This window comes from Coccomyxa subellipsoidea (assembly GCF_000258705.1).
Source record: "Coccomyxa subellipsoidea C-169, whole genome shotgun sequence".
NCBI lineage: Eukaryota > Viridiplantae > Chlorophyta > Trebouxiophyceae > Coccomyxaceae > Coccomyxa > Coccomyxa subellipsoidea.
Genome location: NW_005178038.1, coordinates 828,737 through 847,554, shown reverse-complemented (window position 1 = coordinate 847,554; position 18,818 = coordinate 828,737). Strand labels below are relative to the sequence as shown.

The 18,818-nt window shown below is 51.3% G+C and overlaps 6 protein-coding genes across 6 annotated transcripts; 2 read left to right on the top strand and 4 right to left on the bottom strand.

Annotated features, from left to right (window-relative positions):
• Positions 1-563: 563 nt before the first annotated feature.
• COCSUDRAFT_32743 (hypothetical protein) lies at positions 564-1,408 on the bottom strand. Its single transcript, XM_005649026.1, has one exon. It carries the CDS (start codon positions 1,001-1,003, stop codon positions 767-769), a length of 237 nt encoding a protein of 78 aa, XP_005649083.1. The 5' UTR covers positions 1,004-1,408; the 3' UTR covers positions 564-766.
• A 263-nt stretch (positions 1,409-1,671) lies between these two features.
• On the top strand, positions 1,672-4,154 carry COCSUDRAFT_46842 (hypothetical protein). The gene is made up of 4 exons (XM_005649025.1): positions 1,672-1,836; positions 2,232-2,348; positions 2,463-2,708; positions 3,089-4,154. The coding sequence occupies exons 1-4, from the start codon at positions 1,749-1,751 to the stop codon at positions 3,328-3,330; spliced, it is 693 nt and encodes a 230-aa protein (XP_005649082.1). The 5' UTR covers positions 1,672-1,748; the 3' UTR covers positions 3,331-4,154.
• A 187-nt stretch (positions 4,155-4,341) lies between these two features.
• On the bottom strand, positions 4,342-5,520 carry COCSUDRAFT_61967 (hypothetical protein; the record flags this gene model as incomplete). The annotated part of the gene is made up of 3 exons (XM_005649024.1): positions 4,342-4,365; positions 4,827-5,120; positions 5,386-5,520. The coding sequence occupies 3 exons, from the start codon at positions 5,518-5,520 to the stop codon at positions 4,342-4,344; spliced, it is 453 nt and encodes a 150-aa protein (XP_005649081.1).
• Positions 5,521-6,059: 539 nt separating this feature from the next.
• COCSUDRAFT_61966 (hypothetical protein) lies at positions 6,060-11,559 on the top strand (the record flags this gene model as incomplete). Its single annotated transcript, XM_005649023.1, has 3 exons — positions 6,060-6,261; positions 10,725-10,970; positions 11,441-11,559. 3 exons carry the CDS (start codon positions 6,060-6,062, stop codon positions 11,557-11,559), a joined length of 567 nt encoding a protein of 188 aa, XP_005649080.1.
• Positions 11,560-12,263: 704 nt separating this feature from the next.
• COCSUDRAFT_65402 (S-adenosyl-L-methionine-dependent methyltransferase) lies at positions 12,264-14,599 on the bottom strand (the record flags this gene model as incomplete). The annotated part of the gene is made up of 6 exons (XM_005649022.1): positions 12,264-12,560; positions 12,686-12,750; positions 12,871-12,959; positions 13,204-13,463; positions 14,230-14,323; positions 14,449-14,599. 6 exons carry the CDS (start codon positions 14,597-14,599, stop codon positions 12,329-12,331), a joined length of 891 nt encoding a protein of 296 aa, XP_005649079.1. The 3' UTR covers positions 12,264-12,328.
• Positions 14,600-15,022: 423 nt separating this feature from the next.
• Positions 15,023-17,669, bottom strand: COCSUDRAFT_14278 (transcription factor TFIIH, 44 kDa subunit; the record flags this gene model as incomplete). Its single annotated transcript, XM_005649021.1, has 10 exons — positions 15,023-15,292; positions 15,547-15,667; positions 15,897-15,997; positions 16,136-16,246; positions 16,448-16,588; position 16,654; positions 16,740-16,897; positions 17,057-17,242; positions 17,383-17,475; positions 17,589-17,669. Coding segments are annotated over 10 exons (1,263 nt in total), but the record flags the coding sequence as incomplete, so codon positions are not given.
• Between the last annotated feature and the right edge of the window lie 1,149 nt (positions 17,670-18,818).

Genomic DNA, 18,818 nt, shown 5'->3' with positions numbered 1-18,818 from the left:
CTTCTACAGCCAGCAGCAGCGGCAAGCTTGGCCCTTTCATCGGAAGAGTCTCCCAGGTTTTTGATTTATCAGACATTCTCTGACCCCCCTCAAACTCACCTCGGGCATTGTGTCAAGCACTTGCAATTAGATGCAGCGGGTGACGAGATGTGAGGCTTGCAGGTCTTTCCACACAAGCAGGCAGGCCAGTACATCAACAAGGTGGACTTTGGCCTGGTCAAGGTAGACCTGTTGGCCAACTATGAGCAGCCAGCGCGCGACCGCATCACTGTGGCCTTTGAGTACATTGACTGGCAGCTGGGCCCCCTAAAGTTCAGGCAGGCGAGTATTCAATCTTGCTTCTACATGCCATGTCCAAGCCAACAATCAAGCGCATGCACCTCTGTGTGACCGGACTGAAGAGTTCTGATATAAAACCTGGCATGAGGTGGTAGAAATTCTCATGTAGTGGATCTGTGGCAGGATGTCTCGCAAGGGCGGCCTGACACCAGTGGAGGATTCTGGAAGCTGACCTACAGCGATGAGAACTTCAGGGTTCTGTACACAAACAGAGGCAACATTTTCATTCTTGTCAAGGATTAATGTTGATCAGCATTGAAAAGGAGATATTGACACAAGAGCAGCTCTCTGCATGTACCATATGGGATCTGAGTGACTCAGAAGTGTCTTGAAAGGTTGCTGGCTCCAAGAGTCTTTGTGCGGACCACTCAGCAGCGGATAGGAGGTCCGATGAATTGGTTAAAACATTGATATTATTTTGTGAGGCTCACTCAGTGAGAGGTGGTGCAGAGTCTTGGAGGGGAACGGAGAGAATAACCAAGCAGAGTGTGAGGGATCCTGGCAAGAAAAATTGATGGAGGTGAATTGTGGTTAGCGGTTGCAAGCACCCAGGTGCTGTCACCACATTTGTGATGTCACTGTTGATGTCGGCAGTATTATATGCATGCTGTAGTGCACCGATCGTGCGCCACTGAATAGACATGGCACAGCCTGTGAGAGCCATCAATGATGTTTTCTGGCATGTTGTGTGAAATAACATGTGGCTTGATGACGAAATGGGAAACCTGCAGATATGAGTGCAACTGGTTTGGTTGATAGCTTATGGACAAACCTCAGGACCAAACATTTTTAGGTTTTTGGTGCATTGCCAATGACGAATGGCTGCAGCGCGGCCCCGGGGGTGATCAGATAATTTCCTGGCTTCTGGCAACCGTTGCCAGTGACTGCCATTGCTCTTGCATGCACGTGCATGCAAACGCAGTGCACTGCAGACTGGCCGCCTGTCACGAACTACTATTTATACTGAATGGGCAGATATGCCATGCACGGGCTCACTGTGAGCTGCAGCATGTGATGATTGAACAGAAGACCGCCGACTTTTGCATCCAGGGGTCCCAAATTAGGGCTTGCGGCCGCTGCAGCGCAGCTGCCAGCACTCATATAGTAAGAGCTTGTAAGCTGCAGACTGCTCCTTCATGATACATTCTGCCGGTCTGCTTTCTTTGCCAGCTGCATAGCAAGTTGCTATGAGCAATGTGCCCTTTTTCCTGATCACTTTCCTCTTTCTGTCTCATGGTTGCTACATGTCTGACCTGCAGCATGCGCCACACGGCACCTGTACGACGGAGTAACTTGCCAGCTTCCAAGCAGACAGAACGTGCTTCACAGGGAGATTTCACAAATTTCGACATACTTACTGGCACATTTTTGGGCTCGATCAGTGTGATGCTTTCACGATTGTCCACCCAATGAAGATGTTAGGGCTGCAGGCGACTTTGCGCTCTTTAGTCTTTCTGGTATGCGCGGGCGCATTGGCGACTGGAGCTAGAACAGAAGGTGGGTCCGTTCTCCCTCTCGGACGACATTGGACGAAAGCAAGATATATTCTGATGGCAATTAGGGTTCTCTTCACTGCAGAGTTTGCAAGTTATGGACATTCGAACAGGTTACTTCCAGTTTCGGAAACGATCCGGTACAACAACATCCTTTGCCCGGATTTGTCTCAAAGAGCACCCCGCACAACCCCCAAACTTATGAATCGGATTTTTCCGGGAAATTTATACGCCCACCGTAAACGGGGGCTGGCTGGCAGACAAGCCCAGGCGGCCTGATATGTACTAGATACTGTTGCTCGATGCACGGCTTCTACCTACGACCGATGCTTTCTGGCAATATGAGAGAAGGCAAGTGTCCCCTCTCTCACTTAACAAGCATTATTTCTTGCTGTCCAGGGGGTCGGAGGGCATTGCAGCAAGCGACAATTGTGGGTGCCACCTCTGTGCCTGCTCCTGCCGGTACACGGACCCTGTACTCCCTCCATGGAGTGGGCACCCAGAATTACACAGCCCGTAAGCACTCCAGCCTGCCTCGCCCTCACAAACACCAGCTACTGCGCAGGATGCCAGTGAGATACATCCAACACAACATGCACAGTCTGACACGCTGAATCTTCACCTGCGCAGAGCAAAACGGCACCTACTTGAACATAGGAGCAGTGGCAGACCTCTACGACGGCACAACCAAGACGGCCCGGCACTTCTTTGACGCCAATGACAAGGCAACCTGGGTGATTTTTGACCCAGCGACAGGGGCCGTCCAGGGGACTGTGCAGGGTACTGTGAAGGCCAAGGCAGCCAGGCAACGCCAGGTGGACGATGGAGGCTTTGGCTCGGTGGATGCTCTGCTGCTGACTGCAACCCAGGGGACAGGTGCGCATGCCCCTTTAGCATGCCTTTTCATGTGTGATGTCGGTACGCCCCGGCCGGGGGGAGATCATACATATGCTGAGCACTGTGCGCACAGTTGATTGCGTCCTGCTTGGATCTGCTGAGTCCAACAAGGGGCAGGATTCTGGCTGTCTTCACATGCAGCTTGTCTGCAGATGCACCTTGCCTCTGACAGGGAAAAAAGCTTGTAAAGACAAATAAATGCCGTGGCCAGCTAAGTTGTCACCCACGGCAAGGTTAACTCTAGAAGAGCGGCAGTGGGCTCGATGTGAAGCCCTTGAGGTGCATCTGGTAAAAGGAGAGTGTGAAGTTGGGCAAGTATTAGTACAAGCATTACTGAGGAAGATTCCTGTTGTGTGCAGGCGTGTTGAAGGGGGCCACATACATTCAGAGACTGAACCCCCTGGGAGGAGCGCTGCCAACAGGACTGTTTGGGCTGCCAGCATACGCGGACAAGATACCCAATTATGACGTGGCAGTCCCCTACCAGGCGGATTATGTGTTCCTGGCAGGCGGACTGCCCTATGGAGAAGGCGGCAGGCGGAGGATGGCACACTTTCAGAAGCGGCTGCACCATCCGCTCACCCCAGATGGGCATGACTAAACCAGGGGTTTTAAATGAGCAAAGCTGGCAAGAACAGACGCAGCAAATCAAGATCAGCTGCACTACTGGGACCTGTCAAGGCAGACATGCAGCATTAATATGCAGATTATAAGGGATAAATAGCTTCCTGGTCGCGAGACATGGCCAAGTTTTAGCACAACATGTTTTGGCTGCAGGATTGCATGCAGCCCTCATTGTGGAGGCAGCCTAAGAATAAGCCTGACAGGGAATGCTACGGATGCGTCGCATTTGTGATGCCGGCCGTTTTGAGAGTTTCAGGAGGTCCTTACGTTTCAAAATTCTTGTGCAATCATTCGCTGTCACTGTGTGCGGTACACTTTTGGCAACCACTAGTGTTGGTAGTGCACAGCTACCATATATACCAGCTTTATAGCCCGTAAAGCCCAAGACCACCAGGTGTTTTATGCCCAAATAAATTGATTTGAGGCAGGCTTCCATGGATTTTGCTAATGTGCAAGAATTCGCACCTGCTGTTTGCCATTAGGGACATTTTTTGGAACAGTCAGACTGAATGCGCTGTTTGGATTGGTCAGGACCTTTTATAAAGTCCGCTGGATGGCATCTAAATAATGCACATGTGCAGTTGCAAAACTGCCAAGAGACTGAACGTTCATGGATTACTGGTGTAGGCTGATTGAATGATTGAGAACGTCTTTTGCTGTACTCAGCACTTAATGTGCTACAATAGTAGCCGTCCATTCATGATGTGAATGATGACGCTGTCTGGCATGATTTTCCCCGTGTATCTTCACAAGCATGAACAATGGAGGACACGCCATGATGTAAGAAGATATGTGTGGATTGTATGAGGCGAGAGTGTCATCATAGCTTTCAATACTGCTGTCACGATCTGTGCCATATATACATTGACTGCTCACACAGCCTCTGAGCCCAGCAATTGGGTACCAGTAGAAACATCTGCCACTTGGACGGCCGTCTAATGATCACAGATTGTCCTCTTCTATCATCACTCCTGACAACGGTGATTGCTCACTTCCAGGATCCCCAGAGGGCCTGCATTGCATTGGCAAAAGACCTCAACATCTGCTTAAGACTCAGGCTGCCGCAAGTACACCACAGTAAATTACTCCTATGATCACAAGCTCTTCTCATTTGGAAACTGCTTTAGTTTCTTGCAAAACGTGGGGCAGCAGGCTGGCGAGCCTCATGTTCATAGGAATGGGTTGAATCTTTGAGCATGCTGCTCACGAAGGAAGCAAGCTTGGCTGGCCAAAAAAGCAGGACAGCATGCTTGCAAGATTTGAGCAGCAGACTTGAAAAGGAAACTGCCGCGATCTCTTTTAGACATCCTGCTCGCGAAATTTGTGGTAACACATCCGCAAGCCTGCGCGGCGGACGCCTGCGCATGCTTGTATTGCAGGACTGTGCAATGTCATTCGCTACTCAATAAAGGCTCAATACATCATGCCCCCAACAAATGCAAGTCCAAGGCCCGGGCCCGGCCGCCGGATGACCTGCCTCATTGGCTGCTTTGTCAACATGGTACGCTGCTGCAGGTACAGCGGCCATGACAGCCTGTCCCGCCCACAGGTGCGCCGGTTGCTAATAATGCCGCCACCAAACGTGGTGTTGTACATGCAAGCGGTGCTGCTACTGCTTTTTGAGCTGCTGGACACAACGCGGCTGGGTTTTGCAGACAGCCCAGGAGAGATGCCACTACTGCTCCCGCCGGGGGCGCTGGTGGCGCTGCTGCTGCTGGGGATGGTGGGCGCGCTTGGGCCGCTAGTGCTGCTAGACGGACGCTGTGGCTGCAGCAACGCTCAGGGTGCCGAGGTTGCTGAGGATGGGGCTACGCTCAGCAGTTGTCCTGAGAAACTGCGAGATGTTGCCTACCTCTGCAAAAGGATATGCATCCACAACCTGTTCGGTGTCAATGGAAAAGCCTTCATGAGCCAGCAAGCAGCCCTAACAATAGTGCAAGCAGCAACACCAACTAGTAGCAACACCAACCAGTTGCAGATGACTGGGCATATAGCCAGCATTGTATTGGGCGCATGACCAACGACTGCCCACCTTGGTGAGCCCGCTGATGAGGAGCGGTGGCAGGAGCGAGTCGCCAGTGGCGCCCATCTGCCGGTCCAGAGTGTCAAGCCACCCCTGCAGCGCGCTGACCAGCTGGCCGCCCTCATCCTCCAGGAAGAGCGGCATAAGATGTGCGACATAAGATGCCTCAGGCTTTTGCGTACAGCGCATTTGATTGACTCGCAGCCCCTCCCAACCCTTCACTACATCACTTATAGCAGACTTGGAAGCCAGTCATTGCGCCATTCATTATGGGGCAACAGCAAGGACCTCACGTGCTGGGCTGGCAAGGGCGCTCAATTGCTGATAGATGTCCTTCTTCTCCTCAACAAGCCGAGCCATCATCTCCTTATATCTGTTGATGAGACTCCGGGAATCCTCATCTTTGATGGCCCTGTCTATCTTCTCTTGCTACGTCTCAATCTTCGGCTCCAATTGCCCCACCTTCTCCCGGAGCCACTCCTGTTGCTGCGCCATGGACTTAAGGCCAAGTTGCCTGCCCTCCTTCAAGTCAAACAGAATTCACTTCTGTGACACTACTGTTTGTACTTGAATAAGTAACACACTCAGTTCTTTCACAGCAGCCTGTGCAGAGGAGTTGAGGAGATGCAGATGAAGGATTGTTTACTGCTGTGAAGGAGGGCAGGCAAGTTGGCCTTAATTCCATGGCGCAGCAACATGAGTGGCTCCGGGAGAAGGTGGGGCAATTGGAGCAGAAGATTGAGACGCAGCAAGAGAAGATAGACAGGGCCATCAAAGATGAAGATTCCCAGAGTCTCATCAACAGCTATAAGGAGATGATGGCTCGGCTTGTTGAGGAGAAGAAGGACATCTATCAGCAATTGAGCGCCCTGGCCAGCCCAGCATGTGAGGTCCTTGCTGTTGCCCCATGATGACTGGCGCAATGACTGGCTCCAAGTCTGCTGTAAGTCCTGTACCGAAGGGTTGGGAGGGACTGCAAGTCAATTAAATATGCTGTACGCAAAAGCCTGAGGCATCTTATGTCGCATATTACATTGCGGCAGCCTCAAGCTGATTGTCACATCACCACTTTGTTCGGTAGACTTGTGAGATAACTTTGTGGACTGACCTGGCAAGCACCTGTTGGTCAGTGCATGTGCACTTGATGCTACCGATCTTGCTCTAGTCAGCCATTACTGTTGCTCGAGCTCGTCTGCTGTGCGCACAGCTGCACCCTGTGTTTGCGCGCCCTGCTTTCCAGCGGTTTGGGCTTGGTTTCATTAGCTGTGATCCTGGGGTCCCCCCGGGCCTTCCTGTAACAATCTCTAGCTCTAAACAAGACTGCTCTGGGTGGTTGTGGTCTCTGGCTGGCTGGTTCCTGGCTTATATGCTCTGATTCTCGTAATCTCTGTCCAAGGTTGTCCAAGGTTATCCCTTGCTGACTGTACCTCGTGACAGCTGCATCGACCCAGCAGCCTAATTAGGCTGCTGGCTGGTTCTGGTTGACTGGACTGGATATAAGCCAGCTGGACTGGACTGGACCACACTGGACTGGACTAGAATCCCTTGCTGACTGTACCTCGTGACAGCTGCATCGACCCAGCAGCCTAATTAGGCTGCTGGCTGGTTCTGGTTGACTGGACTGGATATAAGCCAGCTGGACTGGACTGGACCACACTGGACTGGACTAGAGACATCCCTGATCAGGAGATATCTGTAATCTGGATCTGGTCTGTTACATCCCTCCCCCTCATATGGAGAAGTGGTATGTAACTGTCCTGGGACAAGCATCCACATTGGATAACATGCCCACTCCTGGCTGGTACTGGTCGCAACTCATTTTTGAGATTGCCTGGGACATGCATCAGCATTGGATAACATGCCTACCCACGTATTCTCTTTTGAGAATAATGTGACTGGAACTGGTCTGGTTGCAACTCATTTTATGAGATTGCCTGGGACGTGCATCTGCATTGAGATAACATGCCTCACATATCCTCTTTTGAGAATAATGTGCCTGGTACCCGGGACTGGAACTGTCTGGATGGCCATAATTGTGTTCCACTTAGGGATCCACACTTCCTTCAGTCACTTGGTGCTCAGAAGGGAATCCCACATTCAGGTCACATTGTACCTGAAGGGGCTGGAACTGGTATTCAGGCACTTTGTGCAACTGAATCTGCTGGCTGTGGTTCTGGCTGACTAAACTGGAGACACGCTTATATGAGAGATGTCTGTGATCTGGATCTTGGCAACCTGGCCAACGTGCTTCTGTGTGTCTTGGCAAACTGGCCAAGGCAACTCTGGATTTTGGCAGACTGGCCAACGTGCTGTGTCTTGGCAAACTGGCCAAGGCAACTCTGGATTTTGGCAGACTGGCCAACGTGCTGTGTCTTGGCAAACTGGCCAAGGCAACTCTGGATTTTGGCAGACTGGCCAACGTGCTTCTGTGTCTTGGCAAACTGGCCAAGGCAACTGGATTTTGGCAGACTGGCCAACGTGCTTCTGTGTCTTGGCAAACTGGCCAAGGCAACTGGATTTTGGCAGAATGGCCAACGTGCTGTGTCTTGGCAAACTGGCCAAGGCAAATTTACTTCTGCTGAAATGACTCGAGAGGCTGCATCTACTGTCAGGACGTGCTGGGTTGGGACAGGACTGGCTCCCCACTGGCAGAAAGCTGGAACTTAGTTGCAGGCTTCCTCTCATCGTGCTTCACTGGGCAATCCCTCACTGAATGACCCGGCTGGATACAATGGAAGCACAATCGATGCTCCATGAGGTATTCAGCTTCGGGAGTGCCCCTATAGTTAGGCGTGAATGCTGCATGGAACCGGCGGGATCTCTGGGGCTCAACAAGACTGGAGTCATTTTCCCTTCGTCTCTTGAGGCCTGGACTGGTCATGTTTGTTTCTGCGAGTGAATCATGGGCCGGGTACTGGCTGGATTCTGCATCAAGATATGCAGACTCGAGTCTGAGCTCAGGCTGGACACGATGAGAAACATCATGTGCTGTAGCATATGCTACTAATCTCTGGAGGTCGGTAAATGGACCCTGGCTGGCTGGATCCCACAAGCACTGCATCCTCAGGGGTTCTTTCAACCCCTGCATGAACTGGTCTATCTGGTCTAGCTCAGACATGGGAACTTTCAACTGCCCAAGTATGGTCATGAAGGCTCTGGCATACTCTTCTACTGTATCTGTCTGGCGCAGTGTCTTAAGCTTCTGCCGAAACTTCTGCTCTGGGAAAATCTCGCCATAACTCCTCCTCAATGTGTCAAAGAGGAAAGCAAGCTGGATCTCTTGATTGTGCTGTCTGCGTAGCTTCTCAATTGATGACCATGCTCTGGAAGCTGGTCCTGTCAAGCAGGCTGCAGCAACATCTACCTGGAGATGCTCTGGTATCTGGGAGATCCTGAGAAATATTTCCATCTGGGTGATCCAATCTTCTATGTCTTGCTCTTCATCATGACCAGAAAACTTATCTGGGGCCAGGCTCTTCAAGATGCTGTCAAGGCCTGAGTGGTCTGGACGAGGAGCTACTGGACGGGAGGCTGTAGAACGTGAAGCTACTGGGACTCGAGCCGAGGTCTGGGATACTGGAATATGTCTGGACATGTCAAATCTACTGGATATCGGGGCGACTGGAGGTCCCAAGGACGCTAGCGCTGGGAATAGGCTGGACGATGGGGATGGGGCGTAGGCCCCCGTGTAATCTGGTACGGGCAAACTGTGCGTGCCTGTGGCTACATCTGTTTGGGTCGCAAAAGCTTGTGCGACTGAAGACGAAGCTGGAATATCGGCCATTTGGGATCGTCCCAAAAGGACCCAACGAGAAGACGGGGAACTCTGGTCGTAGCTCGGGAAATCTCGTGCACTGCTCTATCGCAAAGGATCGTCAACACTCTCTCCGAAACCTATGTAACACTTCCTGTCCTAGGTATGGCCACATGTACATTGATTGCCAAGCCAAACATGTAAAAAGTAGAAATAACACGATGATGTGAGGAAATTGTAGACTGCAGAAGAGCACATCTGTTTCGCAGCCTTCAATCTAAAAGGAGAGCAGATGGCTACAACAACTATCGGACACCTCTCGGACGTTCACGCAGACTCTCGGACCTTCACGGAGACTCATTTCTCATTCTAAGAATATGAGAAGAGAACATGGAATCACCTGGGATCCGGTGGGCTCTCTGCCGTTGCCTGTGACTTAGCTGATCTGTGCAATATTCACCAACCAACAAAGACTTGTGCGATCAGTCATCTTGACATCATTGGCATTGAATACGATATGCTATTCAGCGCTTATATCTAAAGATTTGATCGCAGATCATCCCAGTGAGCCTCCTATTTTATCCAGACAAACAGGCATGCGTTCTGTGCCAAGCTTCTGAAAAGAGCTGAATGCCTCTGGAGGCCACTTCAGGGGTGCACATATCTTGGGGCGTGCACTACTGTGCAGTGGCTGGCCATCGGGATGGATGCACTTTGATACAGTAGGGTTCCAGGCCCGGGGGAGATTTTCTATTGCTAGGGTTGGCGGGACTGGACTGAAAACAGAAAAGTCGTTTCCTTCGTCGCAAAAAAAAGAGGCAATACCCCAATCAAAGAGACCGGGGATCAATCTTTTTTTTTCTGTTGACATCAACAAATCATGTTGATGACAATGGTGGGGCTTCCAGCGACTTTGAGCTGTGTACTCCTGCTAGTGTGCGCGCGCACAGCAGCTCTGGAAGGTGATCTCACTCACTTTCCTCTCGTCGAGCATAAATTGTGTTGGCAGAGCAACAGTGACGTCAGGATCTCATTGGATACAAAATTGCACGGAACGAAGTGAGGTTGCACCGGTCTCGGGAACCATGCAAGTTCTAGTGATCGGCATCGGCTCGAGGAAGGATTGAATGAGGAGTGTTTCACACCTCGATAGGGACCATTTAGTAAAATCTCTGGTATAATATAATGGGTGTCCTTGGATCTCAACAGAAGGCGTGTCTTTAAACGGTCATCAAGATTGTCCGTGATCCCCGGCCGGAATTTGGTACTTTGAATTCTGCGTATTATGCTTTCGGCCGACATTGTTATTGTCAACAGAGAATTTGAGGACACTGGAAGAGAGTATTGAACCTATGGCACAGTGACCGTCAGACCCGACTGCTTTTCAGGTGGTCGAAGGGCACTGCAGGACGCTCCAGACAAGGCTCCCAGCCCTGTGTCTGCTCCTTCCGGCACAAAACCCCTGTACTTGCTCCGTGGAGTGGGCACACAGAATTACACAGCACGTAAGCACCTCTTCCAAGGGACTCGTTCACGAGCATCTGAATACATGCAGCGCACAGAACCCTAGCACTGACACAGTGTGCTCTCGTAGTGTTGAATGGCACCTATCGTCTCCAAGGAGCTGTGGCAGACCTCTACGATGGCACGATAAAGACAGGGCAGCACTTCTTCAACGCTGCGGGCAAGCCAAACTGGGTCATATTTGACTCGGCCACCGGAGCAGTCCAGGGTACTGTGGTGGGTGCCATAAAAGCTCGGGCGACAGTGCAAAAGCAGGCAAACGATGGGGGCTTCGGCTCCGTGGATGCTCTGCTGATTGCTGCCTCCAATGGGACAGGTGTGACATCTGCTTTTTGTAAATTCATTAGCGTTGCTCCGCATGTGTGTGTGTGTGCTCGATGTGACATGCATCTCTAACGCACCTTTAGATAATATGTAGTACATCTATTATATTGTAGCAGCAAGATACCTGTGGCTGTGTGGGCTTCAATCTGCTTTTTATACAAGGGCCTCTCTTGTCACCATCTTGTCACCATGCTAAGCTGAAGCAGCATCGATCAGACCAGAGCCCGATACTTTGAGGCCCACAATGCTCAGTTCCTGACAGTTGCTTGATGAGCTGGAATTGAATCCTGGTCTTCGTCATGGCTGCATGCCGGATTCTGTGCAGCTGGGCCCTTGGGCAACGACAAAGCAGAGTCTGTAGCACCCTCTAAACGACACCGAGAGAAGGTTTATGTGCAGGTGTACTGAAGGAGGTTGCATACATTCAGAGGCTAAACCCACTTGGAGGTGTGCCGCCGACAGGACTGTCCGGGCTGCCTGCATACACAGACAAGATACCCAATTATCCCTTGGCAATCCCCTACCAGTCCGGTTATGTCTTCCTGACTGGTGGCCAGCCGAATAAAGAAGGCGGCAGGTGAAGGACGGCACATTGCTTTTGAATGCTCCTTCCCATTACCCAATCGCCCTAGGCCCTGTCGCTCTGATTCCCAGCATCTTCAGGCTGATTTGGGGGCAAAATTTCTCAGTCATCTGTCAATGTGACAATATTATGCTTGCCGTGCCAGTCAACTAGCTACTTAATTCATTCATTCATTCAAATTTAAAGGACTCCCTTGATATGCAAGCCTGTAGTCTGCTCTCATTGATTGCTCACATGGATGCGTGTACCTTAGAAGCTGACAGCTGTGTTGCTGAAGCTGTGCTGGAGGGCTAGATGGATCGATAAAAATGTGTAGATTAATATAGATTGTTGTATGTTATATGGCAATTAGAACATTGAGATTGTTGAATTACTAGTGGTGTCATCGGATTTGCCCATAAAATCTTGCAATCACGCGACAAGTAGAATAAGTAGGGGTAATTGAACTAGTAGTTCTATCTGTCTTGACGTCTGCATTCTCTCTTAGCTTAATCACCCCTAGAATAAGTAATGTAAATAGTTTTAGAGACTAGAAAGCGCTGCCAAAACACAGTCCGACTAGGAGTCCTCGACAACAAAGACAATATCCATCAATGTAACAATTGCGCAGGTCTAGATAATGCCGCTCTCTTCAGAGGGAGGCTGCTCCTAAGCCTGCCTCCTGGCTGTCTTTGCCCAAACCATTTCCACGATAAATGGCAACTACCCAATAGCATCCAAAGCCAGTGGCTCAGCTTCCCAGAACTTGGTTCCTCACACAACAGAATTCAAAGCAGCACTTCAATCAACGGTTTCCTGAAGACTCCATGCACAAAGACTCGCCTCATCTCAAACCGGGTCTTCCTGTTCAGGAGGCGCGTGCATGCATACTTGCATTCCACTGCCTCAAAACCTGCTGCCTCTGCCTTGCTGCTGAGATCTTCGACTGAGAAGAAATAGCACAGCGTCCCATCTCCCCTCCTGTACAATTTCTCGCCCACTTGCCTGTCAGCAGTCATCCTGTAGCATGAAGAAACTGCCAATTTCTGCCGGTGCTGCTGTTGCAGAATGACACATACAAGCTGCCAAAGCACCAAGAAAGCTCTCCAGCAAATGGGTAGTTTCAGGAAATGACTGTGAAGCACCTGAGGTGTGTGATGTCATACACTCCATGGTCTCTGATGAGAAGCAGACCCCCTGGTTTCAGTGCCTGCACCAGAGGACCACAATCATTGACTGCTGCCTATATAAACAAAGATCAATGAGAGCGGAAACAGCAGGTATTCCCCGGGAAGTTGCTGTGAAGAAGTAGGTGGTCGGTGCAGCTCACCTTGAAGGCATTGCTGAGCATAATATGCTGTTCCTCAGGAGCTAGGGCCGCCAGTGTGAATATCAGCAACACGCAGTCCGCATCCAGACCTGCACCAGATAACCATTTCTCTGGATCTCCGGTACTACAGGCCTGTGCACACCTTGCCATATCAAGATCCCCTCTGGCATTCCGATAGTACGTGGCAGCTTGTCCCCAACAATGCATGCATTACTATCATGCAAGCGAAATGCCAAACTTGTATGCTACACCAGATTCAAGTGGCGCGCTGTTCCTTGTTCCAGCAGATATTCTCCAACGAAAGCAGAAATTGAAAAAAAAATGTGGCAGCACCTGACAGCTGGCGGGGCCCGGCATCCGGGTCGGCGGCATCGCATGGAAACGCGGTGTAGCGTTCTGGGGCGATCCCTGCGCGCGCGGCCGCGTCGGTGAACAGCCGCACGGCCGTCGGGCTGATGTCGGTGGCCGTCACGCGCGCGGCCGGGTTGGCCTTGAGCACCGGCAGCAGCGAGGAGCCGCAGCCGCAGCCGATCTCCGCCACGTGCTGCGGCCGCGCTGCATCGGCCAGCGCCGGAAACTCCAGCAGCAGGTACCTGCGCAACCAGTCAGTCATCAGTGCTGCATCAGAATCACACAATCGTTTTGTCATCCCTGCAGAGCAGAGTGGAGCAGGCGAGGTCATATGAGACAGTCAGTCACAGTTAGCAAGGAAGCCAATTGTACCCAGACTGCCGTAATTGGCCAGCAAGTTGCTGTGCTTTCAGCCAGGACCCGCTCCTGAATCCAAGATCTGATTATCTTGCGCATGTACCAGAAACAACTGATGTGTTGAAGGTCTGGAAGTTTGAGTAGTCCGCGGATAGGCACCAAATGTCAGCATCTCTGAGGCCGTACAGGCGCACATAACATCTGGTTTAAGCCGACATGGGGCTGATCCAATGCCGGTATCTGACTTGCAGAGTCAGTGCTCAGCATGGCATCGAAACACTCGGAAGAGCTGCAACGTGCAGCAGCAGATACCTGGGGTGGCAGTGCTTTCTCGCCTTGTTCTTGTGCGTGAGTTGGCAAAAAATAATACTGCACATGTACAATTCATGCCCACAGCTGGCTGCACTCCTAGTGCACAACTAATTAGAATTCCAAGATTGCTGTGCTTTGGGCCTGGGTGGGTCCTCGTGAAGCTGGGTAGAATAGCGCCGCTACTGTGGGAACTAATGTTGCAGCATTGCAGGTGTGCAGGGCGCTCGTGCATGCAGGAGAGAGCCTATGTGTAGCCACTTTACAGCTCATATTTGAGGCGAGCCAATTCCTGCAGGGCGGGCATGCATGCAACGGGCCAAGGTGTGGGAGAGGCTGCACCTGCGCTCCTTGTAAAAGCGCGCAGTGGCGTTGTCTCTGGCGTGGAAATTCTCCCAGCTCCTGGGATCCTGCGCCCAAGGCTCTGCAGCGGGGCCTGTGTCACAACAGGGACCTCCAGTATCTAGCTTTGACAAAAGGATGTGCAGCCAAATCACTTTCCAGAGGATGTTCAAATGTCGTGCAATCCACATAGAAATACATCAGGGGCCGATGCCTCACCATCGCAGGTGTCACCTCCTGTTAATTGCTGCTTGTTGGCTGCAAGAGCCTCTACTTCAGCTCGCAGGTCCTCCCAATCAAAGTCGTTGCTGTGGTACTCGCTGGCCGGTGCTGTTCTTTCGCCGACAAATGCACCGCAGATGGACGACATTCGTATGGCCCTCACGGCACATCGGCGCCACGATGGGTGAAAAGAATTATCAGGAATGCTTGTACTAGAGACTCCTGGATTATTGTGTGCTGCTAGAGCTGCAACGCCTGCTATGTTTTGCGACGATATTAGGCGTGTGCCAGTCTGCAGGCACCTAGGACTGAGCAATTTGCACATTCACAGAGAAACAATGGCATCGACGGAGGTCTTTCGGTAAAGTGATTTAGCGTAACCGTGCTTTACTTGAGGATGCTGCCTGGGTATAAGAGATCTTTCCCAATATGTCTTTAAAGAACATGGCACTGTTCCCAATCATATTTATGCCAGCCGTTCTGAGCCGGTAGCTTATATCCTGCCTTCTTTGCTTCGGCCTAAAATAATCGAACAGCCCAATATTGGTCTTAGGTATGTTAGGAGCTGTCTTTACATGCTTTCTTCCACAGTCCCTTCTTCCATGGCTGCTGGATGCTCATCGAGAGTACCATCCTCTGCAACATCATCGTCCACCAAGCAGAGGCACCCCGGGCAGTTGTGCAGGGTCTCGTGAATGAAAGCATCACAGTCAAAGCAGAACAGCTGGCAGCAATCTGGGCAGCGCACAACCACGCCCACCTCTCCAGGTGCGTCATCATCCAAGGAACTGGGCTCCAGATCTGCCAAACAGGCATAGCAGGACACAGCGCCACTATCCCCCTTCCTTTGCCCTCCGCCGCCCTGAACCCACCATGCGACGGCTTGACAGAACCTATGATAATCTAGGTGAATGACCCTCAGCTGTACGCACAGACCAGCTGCTTCTCAACAAACAGTGATGCCCAAGGGATGCTATATACAACCTATACAACATATACATACCGTACACAATTATGTTCAGTATCCCTCAGGTCTGTGGTCATGTACGTGTGAGAGTCGGTTACCTGGAGATCATCCAGCTCTGCCTGGGGAACCTCGGTGAAGGCTTTGACTGGGAAGAGATGGTGGTATGATCTGGCCAGGTGGGGCGAAGATATGAGGGTCAGGCCGCAGATGTGGCAGCTGCAGGGCAGGTCCACCACCCTAGCCTTGCACCTGGCACACCCATCATCCCACGCATCGGACTCCACCCAGACTTCACCTCAAGGGATGGCTCTAAAACTGCCGATTTCCAGCAATTCTGGAGCATGCTTTGCGTGCGTGCTTTACCGGTGGGGCTCAGAATAGAGTGAAAACATGCATTGCGACCCACAAGAAGGCTAGACCTCACAGCAAAATGGAAAGCACAGTGATCAGCGGGGAATGAAGCATCACAGGTCCCCACCTGGGGCAGGTGAAGCCGCCGCTAGAGAGCTTGCAATCCTTGCCGATGAACGCCGTGCCCTCCACGCCGTCTTGGTTGCGGTGCGCAAAGCCCATCCGCACCTGACATCACCAGACACGCTCTTGACGTGGAACCACCAGCAAGAAGGGGCAATCGCGCACTGCATGGCGCATAGACATAAGGATGGCATACAGAACTGGAAGATTTATGCGTGAAAAGTAGTGAGGGAGTGGGTGCACCAGGGAAGCGGCTGCATCGGTGGCGAGGGAAGGTGGAGGCGGAGCATGCTCAAAGACCAAGTCCTCAAAGTGCTTCTCGTTCAGCGCCACACCGTACGTGCCCCCTGTTTCCTGCATGCTGCCGCAATCACTCATTGAACAGCATGCCTCTATGCTCCTCTATTGGCTGCCGCATTGTAAGTTCACTATAGTCCATGTCATCAAGAACTCATGACCCATTCAGCAATCCAAGCGATGCTCACTTCAGCTTACCGTGTAGCGTACAAGTGCTTTCAGCAAAAGGCGTGTGAGCAGAAAGAAGAGGTGGCCCACCTTAGTGAAGACTTTGCAGATGTGCACCTCCGCCGCAACTCCCACAATGGACACGCGGATGCTGTTCTGCTTGGCTGCCTTGACTGCATCCAGAACATTCCCAGGGTCGCACGTGGACAGCGCTGCAAATAGCACCAGAACCTGCAGCACACATCAATATTCTCAAATTTTCAAGTCTATTTCATGTCTGCTACTTGTTGGAGTACCCTTGAGCCATGTATTCATGGGAGCACCAGACAGCGTGCATCAGGGCAGATCAGCATGGCAAAAGATGCAAGGATTTCCCAGTGACAGGAGGTGGGCAGGCTTGAGGAGAATTTGTGGGCATGCCTCTCGGTGCCCATATGGCGGTATGGACTTGAGAGACTCTGCTGCCATATCCATTGCATTCTGCAGGGAGGCATCGCCGCTGGCATCCAGGTTCCCTTGCAGCTTTGAAATGTGCGCCTCCTGCAGTGTCAATTACTGCATAATTGACAACTGTTGCCTTCGATGACGACTGTTCCTGGCAGAGAGCTGCAGCTTTGTTGACTGCACATGTCATTTGTAGACTGTGGTAAATGCCAAATCACAGAGACTTAGGACAATGGAAGCATACGGCTGACTCACTGGTGAGCCGGCCATGTCAGTGAGCCGCTGAGCGATGCCGTCACGCATGACAATGATGCCCAGGTGCGACAGCGGGTTCTCGTCGAAAAACTTGCGGATGAAACCCTGCAGCACGCCTGACATGACTGCCAGCCTGTTGGGCCGCATATCCCCGATTGAGGCCGCCCTGGAGAGGTCCACAATGATCTGCAAAGCATCAAGAAACATAACATGATGACACCATAAATTTTCGTCACGTTCCTGAACTGCATACCTCAAGATGTCATGTACAGGTACCCGGGAGATATTTGGCCTCTCGCGCAGTGTGTAGTCAGGCATAAATGTACCTGGAGGTAGCGGATCATGCCACGTCGTATGCATGCTGTAGCTGCAGCGCTCAACAGGCGCCGGCGCTTTGCACGCTGCTCTTCCCTGAAGTCCTGCATCATGGGTTGAGAGTGGAAGTTGATCTCATTAGACAAGCTGCAAAGAGGTCTTGCCTAAGATTCGAATAGTGTCTGCACAGTCAAATGGGTGAGGTGAAAGCACACACCAGAGGGCGCAATCGACCAAATTCGTCCTCCTGCAAGGCTTCCCATGAGAAATAGTCCTCATACTGGCGCTGGTAAGCTTCCAACTCTGCAGCCTCGTCAGCCCTGTATCAGTTCATATCGGACTTGTCATCTCAAAGCTCGTTGGATACAATTGAAGCCATATGCTTGATCAAAGCAGCACGAAATGGATGCTCACTCTTGGTTGTCGTCCTCCTCCCAAGACTCTGGGGGCCGTGAAGAGATGGCTGCTGCTGACATTGTGATGTTTACACTCAAGAGTGATCGCGCACTCCAGTATTGATCAGTTTAATAGTCGCTGCTTCACGTGATCTGATGAATGCAAGTTAGATCAGGTACGTTTTTGGGACACTAGATGCTGCAGTTACTGTACTAGGTATTATTAGATTTCTGGTAAAAAATACTTCAATAATAGTTTGCATGCGCGATCAGGAGAATACAATCGGTGCAATCCGGCACTGGACAGTGAATCCCTGAAGTTAAGATCACTGCCTCCTCTTCTTTATCGGCGACTTTTGGCAGCATCAACGACTAGACTCCTCATCAAGACTAGAGATTAGTACTAGAGGAGAGCGTGGGAAAGTTGATTGGTGTGCGTCAAAATCAAGTTCAACGTGTCGGCCACGCCTGCAGTATATTCGGATACGCACCCTTTTCCATGTCGGGCTTAAAAAAGTCCTTCATGAAGAGCTCCTGGCTGATCATGGATGTGACAAGAAATGTTCTTGGGATGTATGCAAGGAGTGAACGTTGTGATAACAAGTCAACGGCATCCTCTCCAAATCTCTCTCCGAGTCCATCGTGACCATATGGTGCATCCAGGTGTGCAGTGAAGAGCAGAATGATCATGAGATGTCGATAATCTCGTCAGGGAGAAGGTAAGATCTCTTCCATTGGATGTTCACGTCGCTCCAAATCATCAGTGGACAATTTCATTCTGACAAGAATGCTGAGCCGTACTCAACACTGCTGGCAGTCCTCCAAATGTATCTGCCAGCATCATGCCGCTGGTTGGCATCTGCTCACCAGAAAGCTGCATAATCTCAAGACCCTCGACAACATCTCGCAGAACACCAGATACGACTCCATTACTGCACGTGGCCAGTGTCTGTCTTTCCTGCAGACACAGTGCGCACTGCGGCCCTGCACGCTGCACTACGCACCCAGCCCAGTCTGCCTAGCTTATGCAAGCCTTTCCCCGGCACCATTGC

What these genes read in the sequence shown, in the direction of transcription:
- COCSUDRAFT_32743 (XM_005649026.1), bottom strand. Translation starts at nt 1,003, where the DNA reads ATGGCTCTCACAGGCTGTGCCATGTCTATTCAGTGGCGCACGATCGGT.
- COCSUDRAFT_46842 (XM_005649025.1), top strand. Translation starts at nt 1,749, where the DNA reads ATGAAGATGTTAGGGCTGCAGGCGACTTTGCGCTCTTTAGTCTTTCTG. An exon ending in GACTGGAGCTAGAACAGAAG is followed by an intron (nt 1,837 to 2,231) that starts GTGGGTCCGTTC and finishes CTTGCTGTCCAG; the next exon opens with GGGGTCGGAGGGCATTGCAG. An exon ending in GACTGCAACCCAGGGGACAG is followed by an intron (nt 2,709 to 3,088) that starts GTGCGCATGCCC and finishes TGTTGTGTGCAG; the next exon opens with GCGTGTTGAAGGGGGCCACA.